Raw genomic sequence first — 24,058 nt, 5'->3', positions numbered from 1 at the left:
AGTAACCTACAAACTTATTAATAGACTAACTAACTTTTGAACTAACCAACTAACCTTTAATTGCATGGAAATATTACATCCTCCTCCTCTTAGAGAAATTGAGATGTCCTCATCTCGAGAGAAACCGGGGTATCATTTTGGAACCTGTGGGTTATGGGACTACCACGCTTTCACTGTGCTACTCTGATCACTCGTAGGTATGCAGTCTTTTGAAACAACAACCTATTGTATTTTATATATCCGAGTCTTAATTACAAGAGAAAAATTATTGTAGTTACATCTCATGAATATCTTCTGGGTTTTTCCTAAGTATCATGGTATATTATATTTAAGATATATCTACGAACCACATATTAATCAATTACGCATCATTATGAAGTTTAGCTTTGATACCAACTGTAACGTGCCCGCCTATCGACTGTCAAGGTCTCCTAACAGCATTCTAGTGTTGGGTTTTGGACATCATACTTTATGTAGAGATACCCAATCTGAAGAAGATCCATACCACACTTAGCTCAAAGAGAATGGGAAACGAGAGGGATGCGCCGCTCAACCTCTTTGCTCGTAGGGCATAGTCCCATTTTGGTCCCCTAAAATGGCATGAATTGGGTTCTAACTTAACAATACCTAAAGTTGAACAATGATAAATCCTTGTGAGAAGTCTCCCAGTTCTCCGGGACCACCCTATTGTAGGACACGGACCCGTCGAGGATTCCGTCCACCCGCTTCCCTTGATAGCTTTAGTTTTCTAATTAAGTCCCACCACATTTATGTGTGACATTTAAAATCAACTTTATTAATTAAGACTTTTAGGGTAGAGGGTTCATTCATGTAATTTAAGCATAGACATGAAAACAAAATAAGCAGTCCTTTTGGCAAACAAGTTATTTAACTTATCTTCAAGTTAATCTTTGTCTCCTGCCCATATAAGAGAATTATGTATCCCTTCTATCCAACAAAAGTACCCGGTCCAAATCACATGGCACCAAAATTTCCATCCTTTATCTAGAATAGGATCTTCCAACGCCCTCGATGTTGGGCTCACGGTAGTCTACAATTCCGTTCTAGTCTAGGCAAGGGGTGTCCAAAGCTCCACTGACCCCAAGCAACCTTGGAGTGAGACACAACTTTCGTGGTTGGCCTTTTCACCACTCGACCTTCGGCCCGTAATCGAACACTGCCCTCTCAAGGTAATCTACAGTGCGATCTTGGAGATGATCCACCTGTGCAAAATATCCTTCCTTAATTAATCCAATTAAGATTTAAGCATAATCAAGGCAATCAGCCTAATATCATCTTCTAGTGAAACATTAATTTATTTCCCATGGCTACTTGTCATTACTGACATTTGCCATGCTTTTACCATCAAACACAAGCACTTTAAATATTTATCCAAATCAGAATGCAACAATCAGTTGATTGTAAAAAGCATTTAGGGTGTTGTTCAATCAACCAACAAAACTAATTGTATTTTTTTTCCAAACAATACAAGAATAGACATGATAATAATTCCATCCCATATTCGCTCTCCCCCTTGGGATCAAAGGGAGATTCTATGCAAAATTTACTTAATACTTGTATGCACAATTTCTAATGTTATTCTTTTTATGATTATGCCATTCATAACCCCTGACCAATTGCTCTATCAAATGAATAAGCCATACGCAACTAAGTGCAATTAACTTCCCTTGATACATGCACTTTGCAAACTCCATCTTTCGAATATGTGAGAAGAGACCTATCCCTTCCCATGACCTATTCTCGTGCATCATAGTATGGAGCCTAATGTATCTCCTGCGAGAATCAAAGCAAGCATCTATCAATTTAAAAATACATTACTTACGACTGGATTTGCGGTTGGATTGATAATGATGCCTCGCTCGAGACTTCGTTGTTGATTGTAGGATTGCCATCTGCGCATGATATTTTCCACTCGGGGGACCGTGATCTTTTTCTCCTTTAAACACGACTTACACAAGAATTTGACAGCCACTTGCTCGAGAGGAGGGAAATTGGAGAAAGTTGGCTTACGTGTTAGGGGATGAGCTCGGAGAAAAGGAAAAGAGAGAATGTGTGTGGCCACCCTCTAAGGAGGAGGAAAGGGAGGAAGAACCTTCTCTCTCTCTCTCTCTCTCTCTCTCTCTCTCTCTCTCTCTCTCTCTCTCTCTCTCTCTCTCTCTCTCTCTCTCTCTCTCTCTCTCTCTCTCTCTCTCTCTCTCTCTCTCGCTCGCTCTCTCTCAGCCTCTCTCACAGCCTCTTAGGGTCTCCTTGTGCTCTCTTATGCCTCCCCATGCCTCATATTTATAATGAATTAGAGAAGAGGTTATGAGGCTGAGAACAGGAGTTCTTGGTGGAGGGACTCTTAGAAAACTCAGTGATCTGATGCTTAACTCATAAATCTGATGGTTCCATTGGCTCTAAAAGGGGGGTAAAACCTCAAGACACTTGGTTAGAAAGCTTTCACATCACTCCTTTCACTCCCTGTTCGAAGTGTTGTCTACTACCTCTAGACTGCGATCACAGTGCACGCTAGAAATCTCCATATCTTTTTAGGATAATATCTAAAATATCTAGACTATGTTAGTTTTGCCCAAAATCTAATATTTTTGGACCATCCATACTATACATATTAACACTAGTGATTAATATGGCTCATAATTCTCGTTCATGTTGTAACTTCTATGAAGGGTGGCTATGGTCTTTGTTAATCCGAGGAAAATATCAGATTTATGACTCTCAATTTTTTAAATAAAATATTTTTAAATAAATAAAATTTATTAAATAGTAATGTTAGTTAGTTTTTACATTAGTTAGTCTTTAGTAATAACCTTACTAATTTATTAATTGACTAACTAACTTTCAAACTAATCAACTAACCTCTAATTGCATGGAAATATTACACTAGTCCCTTACCCCCATGCATAGCATATTAGACTTTACATACTGTAGGCCCGTCCGTAGGTGGGTGGAGACTTTACATACGTTAATTTTGTTGAGTTACAAGAGACGAAATCTCTTCTCAAACAATTTAAGAAAGAAAAAAATAATGATAACAAAAACAAATTGTTTTTCGTAACGTAAACCAAATGGAAAATGATGAAGGCCATGATTTTCAAGATCGCGAGGCGTATCTTAATCAGCGTGCCCCATGTCCTTGCTCTCAATGTAAGCTGGCAATTAGACAAAAACATCGATTGTCTATAGAATACGTACGATGCTTCGGGGAGTTTCAATTAGAGATCATTGATTAGACAATCTCATATTTTGAGAAAACGGTAAGAAAAGTGTATATCAATCATACATTGTATTCGCAAACTAATTGAATATCATATACAAAAACATTGGATGTGGTCGTAAAATTTATTACAGGGAGGTGACGTCTCATCCCCAAGGAGGAGTGCATCCTTTGCGGCCAGCTAGAAGAGTTTGTGGGCGTGTGATGAATAGAGTGCCTGAGCTAATCCACCACACTTGGAAGGCACTACCGAATCTATACCGTCAATACCAGAGGAGACATGCAGCCTTCTAGACTTTCCTACAATCTTGGAGCTTGAGATGGAGGCAATGATCGATGCATTGATGCCCATGGATGTCGAGACATGTAATCCTCTTAGAGAGGAAGCATCCATACCATTATATGATGGGTACTGAGTATCTCGCCTGAAGACACTGCTTGCACTCCTAAGTATACAAGCAAAATACAGGTGGAGCGATGTGAGTGTGACTGAGTTGTTCATGTACCTTCTACGTACGCTTCATTGATTTCTTTTCGGCACCATCATAAAAAACAATTGCGCTTTTTCAAGATGTTTTATGATGTCTTTTCAGGTTTCTAAAGTATCATATATTATCACTTGCAAATACCATGCCTGAGTCTTGTGATTATGTGCAACATGTTTTACGAAAGCTTGGAATGGACTACAACAACATCCATGCATGCATCAATGATTGCGCACTATTTCGAGGAGAATACGAGACTATGGAGACATGTCCAAAGTGTGGTGCTCACAGGTATCGACAGGACTTGCAAGGGCAAACCATCCCTCAAAAATTTCTTGAGACTTTTCGCTTATCCCCCATATGCATCACATGTTTCGTATATTTGACATGGTGAGCTTGACAACATGGCATGCACAGAATAAATCCACAAATGGAGTCCAATGAATATCAGCGGATTCACGTGCATGGAGCCACATTGACTCTACCTTTCCAAGTTTTTTTCGAGAGCCAAGGAATCTTCAGCTTGGTCTTGCTATGGATGGCATGAACCCATTCAGCCTATGCTCATCAACTTCTTACAGTGTGTGGCATGTAGTCCTTGTTAACTACAACATTCCTCCATGGCTTTCTATGAAAAAAGGATATCTCATCCTTAGCTTCCTCATTCCTAGCCGCTACAAAGTCAAGAATATGGACGTGTATCTTTGTCCATTAGTCGATGAGCTTAAGATTTCGTAGGAGGAGGGGGTCTCCATGGAAGATATGAGCAAGTGCAATGGTCGATGGTCTGCCAATATACGAGCCATTCTCATGTGGACCATGCATGGCTTTCCAAGATTCGAGGAGTCCTCAAGTAAGTAGGCTTCCATTCTCATTTGTAATATCTATCATGGCTTGTTCAAGTTTGTATTCACTGGATAGAGGTGTTAGGATAGGTCTGGTTACCTCAAGTTATCATGCATGTCTATTGTGTGGGCCACAGTTAGACTCTCGAAGCTCATGAACCATGAAGAAGATGGTATATCAAGGACATGCCGCTTTCTTGCCGGAGGGTCATGAAATGAGGGAAGTTTTTCTTGGACGACCTCCAACATGAATAAATACTCAAAGCTGGTATGAGCTAAAAATGGTCCATACAGAGTCAGATCTAGACGGAATGCAACGGTACTTAGTTTTCTATGAGTTGTCGTATTGGACCCACTTACAGATCAACCACTTTGTTGGATCCCATGCATATTTTCAAGAATGTGGGTAGCTTACTATGGGACCACATCACAGGAAAGAGAGACACTACAAGGGCACGAATGGATTTGAAAGAGGTAGGCAAGATGGAGATACTTTGGCACGAATGGATTTGAAGGAGGTAGGTAAGATGGAGGTACCTTTAGATCCCCAAAGTGCGAGAGTATATGATGAAAGCAATGTTCCAGGCGTAGATGAGGACAATATGTGAATAGAGGGGTCGATATTTCAAGGGATGGAGGCCACCGAAAGCTTGGAGCATGTAGAGGAGCCAAAATCGGGTAACAATGATGAAAATATGGGAGTCCAAGAATTCTTTGAGAATGAGATGGACTCATCCTTTTATGGTGACCTGTCTATCGACCTTCTAATGTATGCAGAGTCGTGTCATGAGATTGACATGGGACCATAGGATACTTCATACTTGGAGCATCCACCTACTCAATTCGTTGATGAATCACTTATAAGGGTACATAAGATATGCATTTTAAGTAAGATCATTTTTTAAAGATTTATATTACCGTGCTTTGCTTGATTTATATTGATTATGCTAACATCAATTTTTGTCTATGCAGGTGACCTTTGTGGATATTTGGATCCGCACGATGAGTTGAGAGATGAGCGACGAGGAGCTACAGGAGATCTTCACATGTATGTCTCCAAATCAGATGGCTCAATTCAAAGATATGATGGACCAGGAGCTATCTCAGATACCATCAGACCATTCTGTTAGATCTACTTCAATGCGCTCTGATGCTTCGGCTTCCAGTTAGTAGACGAGGTCAACACTCTAGACTTGGACCGGACGGAGAGAGTGGTTCTAGGGGATGCTACTGTGGAGACGTGGATGCAGTGAGTCTACGATTGGCTCGGGATATAGGTGCTACTCCTCGCTCTTGTGCAAGTTTGAGAGAGCGTGGCTCAAGTGGTTGTTGTGGAGGCACCGACATAGTATCTCCGTCTCGTTGTTCTACTAGAGTTGCGTCATCTATGGGATTTTTCACACCTATGGGGACATCTACTCCAGTCATTCCAGCTTTTGCTTAGCCGTTCGTAGGTGGCACCCCTATGGGTGGTACTCCAAGTAATACTACCCTTGTAGGTATACAAGATGCACAGGGGTCTCCTGGATATGCCCAGGAGCGTGGTCACAGGTGGGAGAGGACACATCTTAGACATACCTCAGAGGGGTATGGATACCTTGTAGATGATAAGACAAGAGCCATCATCATAAATGATGAGGTGAGGAGGGTGATGGCTCGTATGAGAGAATTATGACAACAAGTTTTTTGGCATGTCTTAAATCATTGGAAAAACATACCAGAGGGGAGCAAGGACTACGTAGTAGCATCCTTGCATGAGGATTTTACGGTACCCGCCGCAATCAAAAGGTTTTCCATTGGCTGGATGATGGAGTGCATGCATGCGTATATCTCACACAGACGATCGGACGCACGCAAGGCACTTAAGAGTGGGGCCTCAAAGCCCGAGTGGTTAGACACAGATGACTGGTGCCGACTCAAGGAGGAGGCTACAGATTCTCCAGGACGTTGTGGATAGTAGTGCGAGGCGGTGAGGGCACAACTGGAGGTAGGATTGGTCCATCATCTTAGGAGTGGCAGCCACAAGACTTATCTAGAGGACTTTGTAAGTTTTTTTTTTGTTCTGCTTGCTTATTTTTTTACAATATCCCTTGTACTGACAATCATGTTTCTAACAGTTTTTTTTTTTACAACACTCCATTACAAACTGTGATCCCACCGGCCTAGAGACTCGATATGCAAAGAGACATGGTCTCACTACATTAATTGACCGATTGTATGGATGCGGTGGCCCAGTTAGTCACTCATCTTTCTTATCCATAGTTACTAATTTTAATTAAAATGTATTATTGTATTGTGGAATGATGTGTAATTGTTTCTTTTTTTGCAGAGTTCGTTCGATACTCCTTTGCGGCGAGACGAGAGCTTTTGGATGGCGATGATCTATAGCTCGCCCTCTTGGATCCGTGGAGTGCACATCCTCTTTTTTTTTGTCATGTGATTTATGTAGACATTTTCTATGCACTATGTTGTTATCATCATTTGTATCTTGCCATGATTCTACCGTCGCTTTCGTTATGTGATCTTATATTTATTTTATGTATCAGTCTTATGGAGATTCAAGTACACTTTGCCTTCATTTTGACGAGCATTGTACACTTTACTGTAAGTTGCCCTGCCACAAAAAAAAAAAATTCCCCCTGTAACTGTCGCTATTGGCGTTGCAAATTCATTGCATGCATCGCTATTAGCGTCGCAAATTGTCGTTATAGGCATCGATATCAGCATCACAAATGTTGTAAATGCGACACTGATAGTGACGCCTATAGCGATGATCATAGCGATGCTTCTATGGCATCACTAATACCGACATTTTTTGCAACGACAGGGGCAAAATGTTTTATAAACTTTTTGATCGCTTTAAACATCGGTATGAGGCTTGTATCTTATAGTTTATAAATAGTTTGAGAGAAGTAGTAGGTAACAAACACAAAAACATTGATTTAATACACAAGCAACTCTCCGTGGTAGGATAGATGAATTAATTATAAGAAGAACATACTAAAAATAATTGGCATGAACAAGGTTTTGAGAAATAAATCTAGAAAAATGAAGTGGGGAGACACCACTACCTCAACTATAGGCCAAAAAAACCAAAAGCTTAATGAGAGAGGGGAGATCACTTCAACCAACTCATCACAAGTTCCAACTTCTAGCATGAATCCCAAGCAATCAACTCAATACCAGCTTGCCTTCTCTATGTCCAAGTAGCTCATGACAACATCCTTATTCCTTACTTTGTCTTATTTGCTCCAACCCCTTTTGATAATTGCCATGGCCTTCATGTTGTCCATCCATGGAAGCTTTCTTGATTGTATTAGCTTTCTTTCTACAACCATGAACTCCTCCTTGGTTGCATCTCCAAGCATGTAAACACTGCTTCTTCTATAATTATTTCAAAATAGAGTTACTCAAAGAAAACATTACCTTCTAAAATAAGTTGTGATCTCTAATCAATCTCAAGGAATTAAGTATTTTTGCATGAGCACCTCCTTGATTACATCTTTAAGCATGCAAGCCATGCTTCTTCCCTATTTATTTTAATATAAGATTACTCATAGAAGTTCTTCTTGCTACAAGAAGATGTGATAATTGATCAATCTTAAGAAATAAAGTATTCTTGCATAAGCACTATTGCTATTAACTCCAATGTCTAGTGTAATATCAATATTTCCAGCAATTTCTACAACTTCTCAAAATGAGCTAAATATGCCTAACTCTAGTGTATAGATAGAGAAATTAATGTATTGTTTACGCTCTGTTTCAAACTTGCTTGTTGACTGTAAATCGACATGTAAAGAATTTTCCCATGACTTCTATGACTTGTGACTTTTGAGATTTTTATGATTAGTTGTAATTCTATCGTTAGGGATACAATATTAGTTTTTATGACTATTGTTGTACTCACACTTGAAGTAATGATAACAAGGTTGCTATTGTTATGACTTTCATATACCAACATAATACTATGGACCTCTCTTCTCCTATGATGGTAAGACATTTATGATTGTTACACACTTGCAACTGTTGTGTGCATAATTTTTTAGGCTATTGTAAATAAGTTAAAATTCTTTTATGATTGTAATGTACTATTGCTGTAAATTTCCTTACATTGTCTATGCTTCTTACTATTACATCAGGCTTATTTAATGCATGTCAACCTACTATAACCAACTAATTTGCTGAATTTTCAAAATAAAATGAAGTATGGTTACGGTAAATACCCTTTCCTATGAATGAAATATATGTGGTGTTATTAAGTACTACTAGTATAACCTCTTGGAACAAAATGGGTAGACTCTTTTGTAAGTAAAAAAGAGCATTCAATAGCTTTTAAGGAGGATCAATAATTGTCACTAAAGAAACCAACACTTACAACAATTTTGAAGCATCTATGAGCAAGATGCACATGTTTTGTACTCATAAATTCAAACTAGAGTGCACATCTACTCAATTATTACAATTAAATCATATGGCTATTCTACTAGGTACATTGCAATATTGTTAAGTCTAACAGTGACCTTTTTGAAGAGCAAAACTAAAGATGCTATAGTTTTCTAGATTTGATGGCTAGACTTACAATTCTAGATACTTACTTTGATTACTAATGCTTGGCTTTGCAAATACAACAAGCCATTGTATTGTCAATTATCTACAATCAGTTTATAATTCCTATTGTAACAAATTGCCTCTCTACCTCAATTTGAAAATTTCTAGATGTTGCTTAATCGACAAAGTTGTCACCTAAGCTACAATACTTGTCATCGCATAAATGATGCCCACAAAATTTTCCTCAAATTTGTTGCATTTGTAAACCTTTTTTTTTCCAATCAGAATTACACACCCAAATGCCCACGAGGGGGACTGCCTCCCCTCCAAGCATTAGCCATGAAACAACACAAGCATATTTTATGGACATAAGCAACAAGCCAAGAAAACAACATAGCTTAATCACAACTAGGATCCTCTTCCTTGGGCCACTTGCCAAGGAGGAGGGTCGACCTGAGTGTTCAAGGGGCAAGAGCCCCAAATGCACAAATGCTCCATGTGAACATAGGCATCCCTACCATGTTGAGCCTTATGCAGCTTGAGCCTACAACCTCTAGGTAATGAAGGACAAGCTTGATCATTGAGCCAATCACTTTTGAGACGTAGATCAACCTATTAGCTTCTACTAGTGATGGAAAAGCTTTCAAACCCTTTGCATCTTGTAAATAATATGTCCAAACCATATGATATTGAGAAACTTTCTTTTTGACATTGTTTACCAAATAGTCACTAGAACTTTAGATTTATTTAAATTAGCTCATAGGCTACAACTAACCCTCATAGCTTTTTCCTTAGTAAATACATCAAGTATATGGGCATACTCATAAAAGAGGTTGATAATTCTTCCACATTTGCTTACATCTTGTTGCATAAAAAGGTATATGTCTCTCCTAGACCCCTCTAAAATAGCCCATGACTTTGTAAATAGCTCTTGTAGATTCGTCTAGCCCAATGTATTGTGTAATTTCTAGATCATTTGAACCCTGTTGTAAACCATATACAATGGATGATTTTCTTTCCAACATGTTCTACAAAATAGGCACATAGCCCATGCTCACATCTAAATTTCTCCCCTAACCTAAAACTATTAACTATATAGCATTGTAGAAGTAAAACAAAGTCACATAGATGTAGAGCTTTGCAATGAAGAAAGATCTAGACATGATATTGGGCACAAGGTAATTGGTCACTCAATGTTGTTGATGATGTGACATTCATACTAGGTACCAAGGCTATGATGAAACTAACTGTTCATGTTTTCCATAGTCATCATGATGCCAATGCCCTCTGCAAAATCTAAGTTGGTACACTACCTAATACATCAAGGTTTTGTCAAGATGTCTCTCTACCACTTATGATGCTCAAAGTGCACAAGAAGTTGATATGATTGAAAAACACATGCACCATTCTACTCTTTTTTGGAGAATTGACTAGATAACCCTAGCCTAGCCAACCCTTTTTGTGTATTTTATATGGAAACTAATGCCTATTTTAGTGTACATGACAACTCATGCATGAGGTGGTAAAGGCATTGCTACACCATTTCATACCTCATTGTGTGAACTCATAAAAGTAGCTTAAAAGATGCCCTTAGTCACTATGCTACATGCATGCTAGTATGCAACCATGTTTAGCAGCATTTACCTAATGTTGGTGAAGACTACCTACTAAGGGTATCATGAAAGACCTTTTAATTCATAAACATCCAAAGATTTTATGATAAAAAGAATGAAAAACTAAAGTAGAGGATTAGCTCTTGCTAAAGTAAACAACACTTCCTTGTGATATTTAGCTTTTCATATAAGATTAAGAGCTAGTCCAAGTAGCAAACATAACATTTGCTTCATATTTAGTACACCCACTAATTTCTCTTTTCAACTCATTATGATAGCTTAAGCATATGGGTTTGGGAGCCTTCTAATTAAGGTTTTCTCTTAGGTGTGCTCTCTTAGGGACATGCATTGTGTTCCCTATCCCATCATTTTGTTAGTCCTTGGAAAGGAGGAGGGGGTGGGCCTAGGCCAGTTCAAGGGGTTGGCATGGATATAGGGGAGAGCATTACCCTTGTAGTAAACCATCAAATCATGGCATGGGGCCTAGACATTGATGGAGATCAAATTGTGGATTTTGGTTTCAATAGAGTTTTAATGAAGGACATGCAACGTAGAGATCATGGGGGACATGACAGTAGTCCTAAAAAGGTGTGGTTGGAAGTATTCAAAAAAACCTCTAAGAAGGGACCCTACCCTCTTCAAGAAGTTAGGCAAGGGGAGAATGGATTTTATAATTTATTTTCCAAAGTTTCTCTATATCTTCTAAAATCCATCAAAAGGATTTACTATCTATTTTAAATGTGTTTGAATTGTAATGGGTTGGTGTTTTGGTAGAAGTAAATGCCTTCACTATCTCTTTTGAGATTATTTCGATGTTGGGATGGAGTTGTTGAGACGTGACTTGTGGGTGAGCTAAATGGGAAAGAAAAGGATTTTGTGATATTCATTTTATTATAACATAAATTAGGAGGGGAGGGCATGTTAGTGTTTTGAAAAGAATATTATTAATATCAATCTTGTTAATAATGATGATAATAATAATAAATGAAATGATGACAATGAAACAAGAGAAAAAAAGGAAATGCTTGAGAAATGTGGAGTTCCTAATGCAAGGTTGTTGGCTTTTTGTGGGATATGGAGATTTTTTGGGCCCCCGGGCCCTATGTGTTGCTGACCTTTGGGAACGTCTTCTTGTTTGAATTGAAAAAACCAAGTTTCTATTTTGTCCAATTATTTTATTATAACACCTTTACAAATATTGTAATGTGTGTGTACTTGGGGGCGCACGGTGGATGAACTGAGTATATATATATATATATACATACACACAAAACACACATCATCAGAGATGGCAATAACTATATATGGAGCTTTAGAAGCAAATGATTGAGCAGCAACAAATTCTTTATATTTTGGGCCTGTTTTTTCCCCAAATTTTTAAATAGGGGGAATTTCTATTGTGTGTGTTTTCGGGTGGTGGAGAGGGAGAATTTTGGGAAGGGGGGGAAAATGATCATAAATAATTGCCAGAAGGAGGGGGGGGGGGGGGGGGGGGAGGCATTCTGTCATATCTGATTCATTGATGGTATGCTTATTAAAATGGGAGTAAATGAAGTTCAACAGGCTTTTTGGGTCAAAGGAGAGAGTGAACTGGAAAGGGTCCAAAATAAAAGGGGGGACCAGAGAGAGAGAGAGAGAGAGAGATGTTTTTGGGGAATTGAGGGAGCATGAAATCGAGGGTGTGAAAGATTCAGTGCACAGGAGAACCAGCCAGCTCGCTGCTCTCAGATAATTATCATTAGCATGTATGAATTCTCAGATTTTCTTCTTGTTGTAGTACAGCCTCCCTCTTAATCTTATCATTAGTGCCCATGAATTTCTCAGAATTTTTTCATGGCACATTTTAGGCAATTCACACTGTAAAAACCGATAACACGATACACATTCTTATCTTCCTCTTTTTCAAAAAAATTGCCTGTTTCTTGCTTATTCTTTAAATAAAAAATCTACTGCGTGAATTATGTGATAAAACAGATAAAAATCTGCGCTTCACTTGGAATTTCTGAAAAACATGCATTGACAAATTGCGTTTACGATGTTTTTTTCCCGAGGGGCGGAAATTTATATTAGGAAAATATGTCTCTCAAAATACAACAAAATTCCTAGCTTGTTGTACTTTGAATCACTGCAAAGAAATACAAGCTTGCGAGCTGCCTTCTCTGATTCTCCTGAGGATGCTGTAAATAGTAAGATTTACCACTTCATTAATATATTTGGCCGCATTATTTAAAAACATACAAGCTGGGTTGATGCTGTGAAAATTTTCTTACCTGTTTGTTAATGCATTTGGCCGTATTATTTTTAAAAAAATACAAGCTGGGTTTCTGTTGCTGTAATTTTTAAATATAAAAATACAATAGAACACAAAGGTGGGAGAGAGGGAGTGATGGGTCAAAGGCATAGAATTGAGGTGTAAAAGGGACGTCAAACACTCTTAGAAAGGAGAGCTTTTGCTGTTTCTTTCTGATTAGACAAGCAAATATAATCTCTCTCTCTCTCTCTCTCTCTCTGTGTCTGTCTGGCTTGCTTCAATTACACTCGTGTAAGTTGTGACCCAAGAGAGAGAGAGAGCGTCCTATTTATCTTGTATGAAAAGTGAGGGAGCCTAATCCAATCAGTGTGATAAGCACACTATAATACTGCATCGGTTGACAAGCTTGAGAGAGAGAGAGAGAGAGAGAGAGAGAGAGATGGTGTTCAGAAGATCACTCTCATGGATCCTGTACCATGGTATTCCCCTATTCTTCCTATTGCTGTATGTAGTGGCAGTAACAGAGGTGTGGCAATTAGTGAGGGGGGATGATAGTAGTACAGCAGCTGGTGAGGCGGATAGGGTGCTATCCCTGCCAGGGCAGCCTTCTGGGGTTGCCTTCCATCAATATGCAGGCTACATCACCGTTGATGAGCAAGCCGGCCGCGCCTTGTTCTATTGGCTCACAGAGTCTCACCACCACACTGCCACCTCCCTCCCCCTTGTCTTGTGGCTCAATGGAGGTAATCCCATAATTCGCATTGTACCTTGTTCTCTTTCTGGGTACTTTTCTCTTATGGCTCAGTGGAGGTAATCCCAGCACATGCAGCACTCTTCTTGTTTGTCTTCACACTCCGTTTTTTTTGTTCTTTCTTCTAGTTTCTTGTAAGTTGCATGCATGCAGTGCAACATACACATTTATAGACTACATTAACCTCCTTCTATAAAACAGCTGGTAGAATCATTGGCCTCTTGTGGACACATGCAGTAAAGAACTAATGAAATCAGGTTATGGATATATTAGTGTTACTTCAAGCTTTAGCATAATCTCACCTCCAATTAACTGCTGAATATCAGCTGGCTCAGTGATGCCTATCATTTAATTAAGCTTGAAACTTGTCCTAGACTTGCTAAATTGTTCCTTTGTCTTGTTTGTTAAGTTGGTAAAATAATTTCCTTGAACAGGTCCAGGTTGTTCATCCATGGGCTATGGAGGGATGGAGGAGCTAGGTCCTTTCAAAATCCACCCTAATGGAACTGGCCTCTATCACAATCCTCATTCCTGGAACAAAGGTCTGCAACATACTCATACAACCCAGTAATGGCCTCGATATGATTGAGATACCACTCTGGTGACTGTATGCTGAAATCAGACTGAACATATTGCAGCTGAGCCTTGCCCTGTGTGTTTTGGTGGTTTTGTTCTAAGCTATCTGCCAACCTATAATCTGATTACACAGGATTGAGAGATTATTTTTTGGTTGCTTTATTGATGTTTTAAGCTGTCTGCCAACCTATAATTTGGAGTAACACAGGATTGAGATTTTATTTCATGCAGTGTCTTCTGAGATTATATCAATCATGCATTTGAACTGTGCCTGTTTTACTTCTGTTATGGGCTTTGGAAAACAAACAGTGGCCAACCTACTGTTTCTGGAATCGCCTGCTGGTGTTGGGTACTCTTATTCAAACACAACCTCTGATTACAAGACATCTGGAGACTCTCGAACTGGTAAACAATTTCTAAAATCCAGAAATGAAATAAAAAATACCAGGAATTAAAACCTCCATATCCAAATTCTGCATGCTGATTATTCCGAAATAAGAATTCCCAATTGGATTGTAGCTGCAGATTCTCTCTCGTTCCTGCTTGGCTGGTTCCAAAGATTTCCTCAATACAAGTATCGTGAGTTTTACATCACGGGGGAAAGCTATGCAGGTCTAACTAGACTAAATTTTTTTCTTAAAAATTTTTATGGGGGCAATTTCTTCTTTTTCCCGAGATTAAAATATAATACAAAATTGTCAACTTTTCTCTCGAGAAAGAAATAAAAATGAAATAATTTCAACTGATATGTGGTCTTTATCTGGTGTTTTTATTTTATTTTTTCTTCTTTCTGGTACTAGGGCATTATGTACCCCAGTTGGCCCATCTCATCTACAAATACAACAAGAAAATGAGGAGACCGTTCATCAACCTTAAAGGCTTCATGGTATAAATCCATGATTGGATCACTCCCACGTGAATTCTATGTTGCAGGCTGCAGTATTCAATTGTCTTTCATAGCTGTCAGAAAATATCCATGCTGGATTCAGTGCTAAAGGAAAAAGATCTAATAACTGATAATAAGGATCCATGCCAGATTCTGCGTGCAAGGGGGAATCAAAAACATGTAGACTATAATAACTCAGCTGTAACCTTGGATTTTTTTGTAAAGTCTATTTCAATCAATCAATGCCAGATCATGTGATGGATTGTACAGGCTCCCCAAAAGCCTGAACTTTTGGTTTTTTATTTATCTTCTTTGAGATCCCCACAGTTGCACTGTTTCAGTCAAATTTTGATTGCTTGGACTTTCTTGCTGAGCTCGGCATTTGATCTGAAATTAGTGAATCCTTTTATGGATTGAAAAGGTGATCAACCGGTTCTTTAAAACATTGACAAGGTTGGTTACTTGGAATTGGTACTCTACTACTACTACAATGGAAGGTGCATACAATAGAGTAACATGAGACTTTTGATCTAGTGCCTACATGTTACCACATTTTATAAGCCATCCTTTCATTTGCAGGAATCATTATGGCTGCTAGTTTTCCTTCTTTCGCCTCAATTGCAGTGTGGTGGGTGTTGGGATAGATGAAAAGCCTGTACTTCCCAGCATAAAATCACAAAATAGGGGCATGATGGGTGTCTACTCAATAGCATGAAAAGCCTGTACCACCTAGCATAAAATTGCAAAACAGTGGCATGACGTTTATGTACTATCTTATTCTTCATCCAATAGTATATATGAATGACTGTCATGAATGTGAATGCAGGTGGGCAATGCAGTAACAGATTGGAAGAGTGACAATGAAGGCATAGTAAGCTATTACTGGTCACATGCCCTAATTTCAGATCAGACCTATGAAGGCTTGAAGCGGGCGTGCTCGTGGGCCTCTCCCAAACACCACAAGCTGCCACCTGAGTGCCAAAAGGTGTTTGATGATGCTTACAATGAGATTGGCAATGTTGACCTCCACACCATCTACACACCAGTTTGCCTCACCCCTGATCCCTATCAGACAACAACCAGCCCTTCCCGCCTGATCAAACATTGGAATCCGGTATATACCTTGAATCATGTTGTTCTTTCTGGCATAAACCCACACCAAAGGAATGCACAAGTAACCTGGATGAGGTCGAGCCAACTCATTCATATTTGTTCCGATTTCATGTGCATCCTCAAGCTAGCATTTAGTTTGAAACTTCAACGCTTTTATCAGGCATTTTAGTCTTGGAACTTGTAGGATAAGATCCCTTCAAGAGAGGGGCTGCCAACTAGGGCCGCCATAATCATATCTATACAACTATAGACACACAGGTGGATTGTAGAATGCCTTGTAACATAAGACCACCTCAATTCACCAAACACTGAGTTCAAAGGGAGGTGACACTCAATCAGTTAGTGCTGCATCTGAGCATCATAGGGTGCCATTGATATGCTGATATACATGCTGGGACTGTTAATGACAGAGAATATTATGGCATGTACTATATACTAACAGCATGCCACTTTAAATGGGCAGTTATGGAGTGGTCAGACTGGGTTTGACCCATGCACACCCAACTATGCAGACTCCTACTTCAACAGGTTGGACGTCCAGAAGGCATTCCATGCCAATGTGTCTGGAATCATCCTTCGCCCATGGACCATCTGCAAGTAAGGCAACCTCTCTCTCTCTCTCTCTCTCTCTCTCTCAAAAGAAAAGAAAAGCATGGACTTTCCCACTGTTTCTGAAAATTTTCAAGTCTAGGTTATCCAGATATATGCAGGCATTCTTTTTCTGCTTATGTCTCATCCCAACATATAGAAGTCCTAGAGTACATCACTGTATCTGCTTTTTGATTGTTTCTGACTGTACAGTACTTCTCATGGAGGGCTTCATTTGAGCAAGATTGAATCAGAAAGTGTTTGTACTTCCTCCCCTTCCAAAAAACAGAAAAGGAGTGCCTGCTGCACAGTATGTTGCATGCATGAATCTGCCCAAACGTTATGTACACATACAAGGGTCTAATAATGCCTGCTTGTGAGGATAGTACTAAATGCTGATGAATGATCCATGATGATGGTTTGTCATGCTTGTAATCATTGGCAGCTATGAGATCTTGGACAATTGGCAGGATAAAGCAGATTCAGTGCTCGCAATATATAAGGAGCTCAGCAGGGCTGGCATGCGCATATGGGTGTACAGGTAATGACCATCAATCTGATCATAATTATGCGATTGGACAGTAAAAGCTTTAGTCATTAAGTGTAATGGGAGGCTTTATGTTACTTCCATGAAGTCATGGAGCAGTACTGTCAAGACAATTACAGGAAAATTTAGATAAATTCCCACATTGTGAATTACGACAACATCATGAGCTTTCGCGAGGGAGGGGCAGCATGCCTAGCTAAGTGCGATTGGGGGCAGGCAGCTCGCCTGGGGTGGGGGCAGCTGCCTGCCCCCAACCGAACCAACCTAGGCATGTTGTGCCTCCTGAGCAGAAGCTCATCACACCGTGAGCTTCTCACGGTGTTGAACACCAAAGGGGAAAACAAGGGAAAAGAACCTCTTTTCCCACATCATTGGCCGAAAATGTCGAAACCTTTGTGTGCATGAAGTACAATGGCCAGCTTTGTTAAGAGGAGGGTGCCTGATTGCGATTATGGTGTCCAGTGTAGGATTACTGTGGTAAAGATCAACACCATGACCTAGAATTGCCAGCTTTAATAAGAGAATGTCTGATTGTGATTCCGATGCCCAGTGTAGGATTATTGTGACAAAGATCAACACCATGACTTAGAATGACCAGCTTTGATTACAGAAAATATGTTTGTGATTATAATAATGTCCAGTGTAGGATCAACTCCACTATGAAGTGAGAATTATCAGCTTTGATAAGAGAATGTTTGTGATTATAGTGTCCAGTCTAGGATTAACTCTGGTTATTAGGAGGATGCTAATTTGTTTATGCTTTGCGTGTGTGGTGTGAACTGTTACAGTGGCGATGAGGATGCGATGGTTCCAGTGACAGGAACCAGGTTTTGGCTGCGAAGGCTCAACCTCCGCATCCTCCGAAAATGGTACCCATGGATCTCCAACAATCAGGTATAATAATCACGTAAACTGTAACCATATAATCATCGTAACAACACTAATGCTAATAATAGCCTATTCCTAAGTCTTATCGGCATACTCAACTTACACTCAAATACCTAGGCTACGACGCCATTGGCATAGTGGGCATATTGCATCCGACTTTCTCCAAGTGCTTAACACCTATGGGCTAGGTCTTCTTCACAAGCCTATCAAGAATTTGACATGTGCTCAAACCGAGAGAGAGAGAGAGAGAGGGGGGGGGGGGGGGGGGGGGGGGTAGAGGCTTGTACGAGGTAGAACAATCCCAAGATGCCTTTAAGGCATTCCCACAATTTCAAGTTTTGAACCCTTGTGAATTCAAACAATGAGAGAGAGAGAGAGAGAGAGAGAGAGAGAGAGAGACTTTAAGGCATATTCCACAATTTCGAGTTTTGAACCCTTGTGAATTCATACAATGAGAGAGAGAGAGAGAGAGAGAGAGAGAGAGAGAGATCCCTCTAAGTAAGATGTTATGAGATGTGGCAATGCCATAACATAAAATTTGCATGGTAGATTTGTTTGCATAATGTTTGATGGGACTTTTCCTCATCTTTTCATTTCACACTCACACCCACACACATGAATCACATGGCAAAATATTAGCACATTTGCATATGATATTCAACCATGAGAAACATAGCTTTTATACCTTTAGCAAAGCTATCATTTACAAGATTCTCGAATAGCTTAGATTCTCAAATCACCATTGTTTTGAAATGTTTGTATGTCCTTCGGAATTAGATCTTATGCATATGTTTAAACAAGTATATATACTCTTCCATTTTTAATATACATCCAAATTAGTCCACATTCACGGTCATCCTTCACATCTTGTAAATTTTTTGTGGTGCATCCATTATCCACAATTAATTCTCACTAGCTTTCATTAATGCTTGAAAATTTTCATTTTGCTAAAAGGTTCTTGTTTTTTATGGATATAGGTTGCTGGGTGGACTCAAGTTTATGATGGCATCACTTTTGCCACAGTGAGAGGGGCAGGTCATGAAGTTCCTGTATTGCAACCAGAAAGAGCTCTTGCACTCCTCCTATATTTCCTAAAAGGAATACCTTTACCTATTAAGTAGATTTGTCAAAGAATTTGTAAAATACTCATTAACTCAATAACAAATATCCCATACATACTCACATTTATCTTTCCCGTCCTAACTTGGAGAAGACAATCGAAAAAACCCCCTCAAAAGAGTACTTAGTTGACAAGCTTCAAAAACATCTCACCATTCATTTGTGAAATTCCTTGGGGGGTGTAGCACAATTCTTTATATCCACTTGTAACCTATATGAACCCACAATGTTGTATATCATCCTATTAGCACTCCCCTCCATTTGTATATAAACAGTCATGGCAAATTGCCAAATTCATGAACCTTTTGTTTGAATTCATGGAGCACATTTATTGCCACAATTTTGGATGTGAACTTTGATATGTGAAGAATTTTAGTACTTGGAAAGATAGTGAAGACTTTAGTGATTACAATCAAACTTTGATTAGCAACTATTGAGATAGATTTGGTTTGGTCCACAAAAAGTTGTATAAGTTCGTTGCTTGATGGCCACCAAAAAATAATAAAGATAGTAGAGCAAAGTACATGGTCTCTATACCAAGAATCTTTATAAAAGAGAAACCATTGACGTTGACGAATAAGTACCCACCAAAGATAGGATTAGGATGGTCATTCGTGTATTACCACTTTGTGTAAGAGAGAAGAGAATGTACCTCACTTCACCTAATTTAAAGTTGTAGAGAAGCGAGAAGCTTATGGAAGACCATAAAGATGATAGTAGGTCAATGTACATGACCATAAAGATGATGGACATTTCAAAGAGGTAAATGGAAGCCAAGCTCATCAAATGGCATCAAGATTAATGGTATTGTGAAGATGGTAAGACTTTGGTAAGCATTACTATATGAAGGTGCATAATTTAGTTTCATCACCAAAATAAGGTTGAGAAAATTTTGGGGGAAGCCAAAAATGGAGACCACTTTCTTAGAAACTAAAAAAGTTATGGGACAATTTTGATGCATGGGCATGTTGGATTTCAAGACTTGATGCTTTACTCTCAACTTACAGATGATAGTTACAATATTGGATTTGTTTTTTTGAGAAACCAAAGGTATACCAATCCATCATGGATCATGACTAGGTTACCAATTACCAATCATGTCCATCTTCAAAAGATAATGTATCCTATAGGTGAACTTGAGAAACTAGTTTATGCATTCTTGGCGAGGATGTACATGATGTCAACTTTAATACAACAATGACTTCCTCATCGGATGCATGTATAAAGCACCATTGGTGGGCATCATCCACATTAGAATATGCTTGTTCAAGTTGGTGTACTTGTTGCTTCCATTTTCGAACAATGATAAGTTCCAAGAGGAAAATGTTGAAGATTCATATCAATGAGGAGGCTACCTAAAAATGTCTTCACATTTAGAAGAAAAAGCAAACTAGGAATTGGAAATATCCATGATGCATGTTACTTGCTATAACTACTTTAGACACAAAAGTATTATGACTATTAAGGCTCACATCGAGACTTGTAGTTGAGGGGCACCTAGATTGTTGACAACCAACTCAATGTACAATCCCATTACAATGCCCATCTTGGTGATCTATAGTCTCTCTTTTCTACATGTACAAGGTGCCTTTTGTTGTTGCTTGTGAAAATGGAACCCTTGACTTGTTTATCACACAATCTCTCTACCACTTGAGCTAGCAAGTCTTGGCAATGGTGTAACAATATTAAATCTACACTATTGTTAAAAAACAATATTCTTTTCTAGTTTCCCATTCCATGTTTCTTACATCAAGATTTCCATCCAAGATGTGAACATATATTTGTATTGATTGAATGTTAATAAGGGCTTACATCCAAACTTGTAATTCAAGGAGGGTGTCCAAACCCATGACTACTAACTCAACATGTGGTCACATTACACAAACCTTCTTATTGACCAACAAAGTGAAACCATAATCATTTTTTACATGATAAATTATACAATCTTTTTTTCCGGTTTCTCATCCCATGTTTCTTATCCTAAGATAGGCTTTTCATCTCAGAAGTGAGAAAATATTGCTTACCATCCAAACTTGGGTGCCCAAACCCATGAGTACCATTGAACATGTGGTCCCATTACAACATGTGTCTTGCTGACAAGCCAAGTGAAGCCATAGTCACTTTTGACATTATACAAGGCCAATGAGATTGGAACCCTTGACCTTGAGGCTTGGGTAGAACACACTATCTCACTACAATGGAACTGGCATGTGTTGGCTGGGCTTTTCATCTTTGTTTAAAGAATAGCAAATATGGATGCTCAACACACAATTGACAACGTACCTGGAAAACAAGAGCGAAGTACTAAGCCAATGGGATTGCGGCGTAGTGGTTTGGATGTTGTATATCCTATTTTACAAATGGAAAAATCCGTGCATTATTTTAAAAAGGGACCTAAGCCAATGGGATCGTGGCGTAGAGGTTTGGGTATGGGTTGAGTTGTAGGGGGTGACTAAGGTGAAACCCTATACATTGCATCCCCAAAGGAATAATAAAATATGTATTGGTTTGTAAGATTCAAGCACTAACGTGTAAGGATGGGGGTGGGGAGTTACTAACTGCCACAAGAGTGGAGGGGGTCGTTAATTCGTAAATGAGGGAAGGAGAGGGTTCATTTTCAATGCGTCACTCTCACTGATGATCATCAGTCATAGCCGATCGAGAGAGAGAGAGAGAGAGGGGCAGTGGCACACTTGAATCGGTTAGTTTTTGCAGTATATTCTCTCTCTCTCTCTCTCTCTCTCTCTCTCAGACCACCCTGACCACTCTTTAAGTCTGCCTTCTTCCGAGAGATTTGCAAACTCCCAAATTATGACCCGGTCAATGTGAAATCTTGATTTACCTAAAATCATTTATTGAAAAAACGCTACCTAGCCGTGCGCCGTGAACCTTCCGCCTCAGTAATTTTCGAATTTCTAAAAATTCTGGAAAAAAGCACTTTCTAAAATTCTAGAAGGTAAGTTCTAGAATTTGTTGGGGGGGGGGGGAATATGGAGTAAATTTCCCCCTTCCTTGCACGTTGCCCAGCAGGCCCCCGCGTGTGCTAGTTTTCGCTTTCAATTATTTTCATTTCCCAAAAAAAGAGGAAAAACGGACTTTTCAACACAATCTCCTGGTCATTTTTTACCCCCCCTTGCGTTGCTGGCAAAAATTGACGCCTGGACAGGTCGCACATTTTGATTTTTAAAAAATAGATTTTTTAAATAAAGTAGACGCATTACCCCGAATTTCCTAATCACAAAAGCAAAGAGATTTTGGCCACCGCCCTGCCATCAATATATAATAAACAGTCACGTGCCATTGCTCTCCCATGTGACCAAGGCCTACATTTTACACGCTGTCCAATATTTCATGTGCCAATCAAGTTTGTTAAAGCTCCTTCCAAGTTCCATTCATCTATGCATTAGATGATGCTTAGATAATATATTATGCCTCGAGACATACGGGGTTGCGGGTTCTAACCCACACACCCCAACAACGCAATCCACACTAAACCTCTACACCACAACCCTTTTGGCTTCCATTTATCTAAATAAAAACTCAAACTATCTAAGAATTTAGGTATGTTACACACATAATGTCAATGAAAAATGACATGCAATGTTTTCGACAAGGCATGTTATTTGACAAACAGAAGAGATTGTTAACTTGTTTTGACAGACCAGATAGCCAAAAGTAGGCACGACAGCCATCAAAATTAGGCTTTGCATGTAACATCATGTCATGAGTCCTCCTATGCAAATCAAGTGTGGATGTGTTTTAATCGATGCATGTTTTGATACTACTAGGGCTAGTTACACACTCCCACAACTGGACAAGTGTGCAAAAAAGCGACTTTCTTTTGGGCAAGAGTCCATCCTTTTTCTTAATAGTTTTAAACACACGTAGCTAGCCCATAGTAAATTTGATACATCAACATTGCCATAGCAGCATCTCTATACTCAGTCTCTGTACTCGATAAAGCAATTGTAGGTTGCTTTTTGCTACTCCATATAACTGTTGTACTACTAAGGGAAAATATGAATCCACTGGTAGATCTTCTATTTAACATGCTACCAGCCTAATCTGCATCTGTGTATTATCCAAACACCTGTACATCCTTACCTGCCTCATAAAAAAGTCCATAATCTAAAGTTGGACTTCACATACCTCAATATGCATTTAACTGCATCCAAATGAGACTTTCTAGGCATCTACATAAACTGACTAACAAGGCCAACAACATAGCTCAAGTCTGGCCTTATGATAGTCATGTAAATCAAACTCCCTACTATCCTCCCAAACATAGTAGAATCTTCTATCTCATCCCCAATGTCGGCACTCAACTTCACACTTTTCTCCAATGGTACTGAAAGAGGCTTACATGCTGTCATACCATACTTGGATAACATATCCAAGCCATGCTGCCTTTGGATAACCATATATCATTATCACATCTGATCACCTCAATACTAAGAAAATATCTCAGCTCACCTAAATACTTCATCTCAAACTTCTTCTTCAAGAAGTCCTTGACTTCAACAATCCCATTATCACTGCCACCTATAACAATCGAGTCATCCACATAGATGACTATGTTGACCAAACTTGCATCTCCCCTTCTTACATAAAGT

At 39.2% G+C, this 24,058-nt stretch overlaps 1 protein-coding gene across 3 annotated transcripts; it reads left to right on the top strand.

Moving 5' to 3' along the window:
- The first annotated feature begins 13,181 nt into the window (after positions 1-13,181).
- Positions 13,182-19,778, top strand: LOC148025482 (serine carboxypeptidase 24-like). Of its 3 annotated transcripts, none has more exons than XR_015693105.1 (10): positions 13,182-13,720; positions 14,163-14,270; positions 14,614-14,709; positions 14,824-14,916; positions 15,105-15,190; positions 16,017-16,304; positions 16,767-16,900; positions 17,362-17,432; positions 18,227-18,332; positions 19,304-19,439. XR_015693105.1 is itself a non-coding variant. In XM_087692636.1 (10 exons), exons 1-10 carry the CDS (start codon positions 13,417-13,419, stop codon positions 19,445-19,447), a joined length of 1,449 nt encoding a protein of 482 aa, XP_087548762.1. In that variant the 5' UTR covers positions 13,186-13,416; the 3' UTR covers positions 19,448-19,778. The 3 variants fall into 3 exon arrangements, 2 of the variants coding, with proteins under 2 accessions (XP_087548762.1, XP_087548761.1); XM_087692636.1 differs by having other exon boundaries at positions 13,186-13,720; positions 14,830-14,916; positions 17,337-17,432; positions 19,304-19,778; XM_087692635.1 differs by having other exon boundaries at positions 13,187-13,720; positions 17,337-17,432; positions 19,304-19,778.
- Positions 19,779-24,058: the final 4,280 nt, after the last annotated feature.

Source organism: Lygodium microphyllum, chromosome 14, assembly GCF_053477565.2.
Source record: "Lygodium microphyllum isolate KBCC chromosome 14, Lygodium_microphyllum_v1.1.10, whole genome shotgun sequence".
Classification (NCBI taxonomy): Eukaryota; Viridiplantae; Streptophyta; class Polypodiopsida; order Schizaeales; family Lygodiaceae; genus Lygodium; species Lygodium microphyllum.
The sequence above is the reverse complement of the archived record's forward strand: the minus strand, read 5'-3'. Positions and strand labels throughout refer to the sequence as shown.